At 32.7% G+C, this 4,406-nt stretch overlaps 1 protein-coding gene across 1 annotated transcript; it reads right to left on the bottom strand.

Annotated features, from left to right (window-relative positions):
• Nucleotides 1-426: 426 nt before the first annotated feature.
• On the bottom strand, nucleotides 427-4,174 carry LOC143608308 (cytokinin dehydrogenase 6-like). The gene is made up of 5 exons (XM_077083370.1): nucleotides 3,355-4,174; nucleotides 3,129-3,256; nucleotides 2,787-3,047; nucleotides 2,435-2,697; nucleotides 427-1,168 (listed from the first exon to the last, which is right to left on the bottom strand). Exons 1-5 carry the CDS (start codon nucleotides 3,974-3,976, stop codon nucleotides 841-843), a joined length of 1,602 nt encoding a protein of 533 aa, XP_076939485.1. The 5' UTR covers nucleotides 3,977-4,174; the 3' UTR covers nucleotides 427-840.
• Between the last annotated feature and the right edge of the window lie 232 nt (nucleotides 4,175-4,406).

Raw genomic sequence — 4,406 nt, 5'->3', positions numbered from 1 at the left:
AACCATCAAAACCGACACTGAACACCCCTATGTAACATATTAATTTATTTAAAACGAAAAAAAAATTACAACAATATCATATCTAAATTAAAGAAATAAATTGCTCATTTTTATGGTGCAATTTGTTTATAAAAATATTAATGTATGAAAAGGCTATAGTCGTTTAAAAATCATGGGTGGGAAGTTAGTTTACAAGTTAAACTAAAAATATAATATGGTTAAAGATGAAGGACCAAATTTGTAAGTTGAATGGATTGTGTTTAAAAGACATGTTTACCCTTACTAACACATATACCTCATGCTTTAAGTGTTGTAAATTACTTAAAAATTTGTGTCTTAATTTGTCCTTGTTTGATGTATTATATATAGTATAGATTATAGACCCAAAGAAAACTTAACGGCTTTATTTCTCCCGCTACACCACTTTGATTAGCCTCATTTCCTTCAAATACAACCTCGTTTATAGCTTTTCAAATACACCATATTTAGTTAAATAACTACTGATAGTCTAACTAATAATGCATTAGAAAAAAAGAAAACAGAGAGAGATCTTCTTAAATTTGTAAAATAATAATTTACATCAATCTAAGATTTGTACATGTTCATCTATTGAGGTGTTACATGTTCAAAGAATCCGTATACTTAATCTTCGCACCAGATCGTCTAACTCATTTTTAAAAAAAATATGTATATATATAGGAAAATCCAAGTCAAGTCTGTCATGAGCCAGATCAATCTTATGCAATGTGAACTGAATATTGAGCTCATGATTTCTTTCTTTTCAAAGTATTCCACCACAATATATATATATATATATATTGGTTTTAGAAGGGATCATTTTCACCTTTCTAATACTAATACTCCTTTTTGAAAAATTCTCTGGCCTGGAGCAAGTATTGCTAATGGGTCATAAGCCAATTTCCTCCGTTGAAAGGTCTCCCACCGTTGACCAAAGTGGGCCCGCCACTCATCTTGTGTGGCATAGTGTGGTAAATATTGCTTCACACCAAGTTGGGCTTCTTCACAGAAATCCAATATTCTTTTATTCTGACTCAATATATGTGCTTCACCATCTTTTCCTGTGGATATTGGATTGGCTTGTGATAATAATGCCACTAGATAAAATATATCTTCCTCTGGTAATACAGCTGACGTCATGTTGTTCCATCTAAATTACAAAAATTCTCACATTCAATTTACAACCCTTTCACTTCATAGTTGTTATGTAGTGTGATTTATAATTAAAAGTTAGAATTACTAAAAAATAGCCCTAACTACCAAAAAAAAACACATCTCATTTCCTATGAAAATTTCCTAGATGTAACTCTAACAAATTTCTGACGAATTTCCAACAACAAAAACAGCCCTGATTTTGCACAGTATTGTAGTATTGTAAAATATGTAGTAACGATACGACTTTTCATTGGAAAGTTGTTGCTAACTCTTCAACAAAATTTCAACATACAAAAAATACATTTATCATTTATGTTTACTATTTTTGTTGGAATAAAATTAAAAATATAAGTATTTATGTTATCTATTATATTATACATTTGTTGGAAAGTTATAGCAATATCAGACAAATAAATAAATCAAAAACATAGAATAAGTTGTGCTAGAAAACTGTAGGGACCTTTGCAACAAATACTTTTGTAGCAATTTTTTTGTAATAAAAGTTGTTGGAAACTGATGGAAATGATTTTTTTCAACTAGTATTTTTTTCCCTTGCATTTTTTGATAAGAAAATAAGTTTTTCAACAAATTCTAAACGAAAATCATTATAACGAAAATGACTCTATACTTCATGAATTTGCATTTAATATTCCAAGAAAATTTTATTAAGATGTTGGTAATGCAATTTTTCTAATATTTATTGTTATGCTGTAATAATAAATCAATAAATAGAATGATTGCAAACATTATCATTTACCAACTGTACAGTTTATGTTTGCCACCCCCCCCCCCCCCCCGGGACTTCATATATAGATAAACATTTAATGTTTTAAAAAAATCTTAACTAAGTGTTGGTAAAGGATCATCATTTGTTGTTATGTAGTATTCTTAAATTAAAAGTTAGAATTGTTACCAAAAAAAAATCACATTACCCCTTGGATAAGCAATTAATATTCCAAACATATCTTTTAACTAATATGCTGGTAATGGGATTCAATCAATATTTGTTGTGATCTAGTAATTTTCAATTATAAGTTACAGTTATTACAAAAAAATTTCACATTACCCTCCCTGTAGAAATTTACTTTGACAAATTGCCCCCCTTAATTATATGGATATGCATTGATATGTTCATAGAAAGTGACCACTATATTTATTTAACAACAAATGACATCTGAATCTTAATAAAGATATTGGTAATGGGATTCATTCATCATTTGTTGTTGTGTCATGTTCTTAAGTTGTAAGTCAGAATGATTACTTTGACTTGTTGACCGGGTAGACAAGGACCGGACCATTGCTTGTATCCACTAGAATGTTCCCGAAAACTTCATCCGCAAATTGGTGAATTTTACTTCTTGGAACAAGAAGATTAAGCCACGGATGTGGCACGTCCCATAATCCCTTTTCTTTTAGTTTAATTTCGGCTGTATGAACTCGGTCCAAAAACTCGACATATGTAACTTCAGTCATGAAAAGTGTTGATGGTATATAATTTAACTTAGATAGCATCCTCTCAATTTCCTGTACCAAACACATATATAATCTAGTTAGTATTACCAAAATTAATAATGTTAGTAATAATGATGTCTTACAGCATTTAAATGACTCACCTCATTGGTCTCAACACTCTTGTCTTGATTGAAATATTTTGCCAACTCAAGGCAAAAAAGTGTTCTTCCTTCTGACTTAAATTGACTGGCAAGCTCATCATATTTAGGGTTAAAAGATGATCTCCAATTATTAAGGAGACCAGTTCTGTTTACAAGTACAAGTCCTTCTATGTAATCAAATGTATCTTTTGAAGATATCAAATGTTCTTGATCTCGTGTAAAGGCCGAAAAATCCGAGTACACCACTCTGATCCATTTCACCTAGATTTTTTTTTTACTCAAACTTGTCAATAATTTTCTTTAACTATAACGATTAATTATTTCCTAACAATATATAATTACCATACGTGAAGCGGGCTGTAACGAAATTCTCGCCCGAGTGATTATCCCATATTGTCCGAGTCCTCCAAGAACACCGCTAAAAAGATCTGCATTTTGTTGCTCTGAACATGTCACCACCTCCCCCTTCCCTGGTAACAATATACATGGAGTTTTCAATTTTTAATACGTACATTTATTTATTTATTATAAGTTATACTCCAATAACAATCATATTATACAAACTAACCTGTAACAACTTCAAGTTGGTGGACATTATTGATCTGTGGACCATGTCGAAATGCCTGTCCACTGATGCCTGCATTGGACAAGGTTCCACCAACCGTTAGATGCAAATAATCGGTCCAAGACTTCGGTGTGAGCCCGTGTTTAAGGCTTTCATGCAAGATATTAATCCACAATTCCCCACCAGAAACATCCACATAAGGTAAAGTACTACCCTCATGACCCCCAATCTCAAACTGCATTTGTGGTGTCTTTAACGACTCCATGTTAATCACAACGCCACGGTGCGCCTGCGCTTGACCTTGGATCGAGTGACCGTGGCCCCTGGCTGCAACCGTGAGGTCCGAGCCAGGGCCCAGTTCCCAAACATGTTTAACTGTCATGGCTATATCAGAGACCGATTTAGGGTGCAGGACCGCAAACGGGAGAAACTGATATTGGTTGCCGTAATCTCTCGCTGCGAACTCATTGTTGGTGAAACTAAAATGTCCATTGACATTTATTGTGGTCAATGAAGATGGGATGTTTGAGACACTAAGGTTTAGTTGGATAGCTATAATAAAGGTTAGTAACATGATCATGATACTTGTTGTGATATTATTAACAGACAGCTGAAAACTGAACATGATATATATTAATTTAACTTAGGATATGGAATTAAGGAAATGAGAGTAAGTGAATTTAAAGACAGAATTTTAATGTTACAGTCAACCTATCTTCAGTGATAAGGATCCGTGTGTAGACTGTCTGTTTAAAGTTTCAACCCCTTTTTAGCTTACCTTTTGGCATTTGTTTATCTGAAATAAAAATAATAATAATCAAAGAAAAAATAGGCATATATCATACTCATACATGTCATCTTGAGGATGAAAAAGTAGATTTCACAATCTTTGCACTTATTATTTCCTCACAGTTTTACCATGTTGAAGATAAACTAGTTCATTGACATGTAATGACACTCAATGGCTGCCATCCGTTGATTTGCATGGCCCCCACAAAATCAAGTGAATTTCAATAAAGTTGTGTTTGGGACCTCTTCCCGGCCACCATTGCTAT

The sequence above is a fragment of the Bidens hawaiensis genome, unplaced genomic scaffold (genome assembly GCF_021521415.1).
Source record: "Bidens hawaiensis isolate Kalapana, Puna unplaced genomic scaffold, B.hawaiensis_p1.1 tig00419364_1, whole genome shotgun sequence".
In the NCBI taxonomy this organism is placed as follows: domain Eukaryota; kingdom Viridiplantae; phylum Streptophyta; class Magnoliopsida; order Asterales; family Asteraceae; genus Bidens; species Bidens hawaiensis.
Note: the sequence above shows the minus strand (reverse complement) of the source record. Positions and strands in the feature narration are given on the sequence as shown.

Coding starts and splice junctions, on each gene's coding strand:
- LOC143608308 (XM_077083370.1), bottom strand. CDS start 3,976: ATGTTCAGTTTTCAGCTGTCTGTTAATAATATCACAACAAGTATCATG. Junction 3,257..3,354: donor CCAACTTGAAGTTGTTACAG/GTTAGTTTGTAT, acceptor TATTGTTACCAG/GGAAGGGGGAGGTGGTGACA. Junction 2,698..2,786: donor AGAGTGTTGAGACCAATGAG/GTGAGTCATTTA, acceptor TGTTTGGTACAG/GAAATTGAGAGGATGCTATC.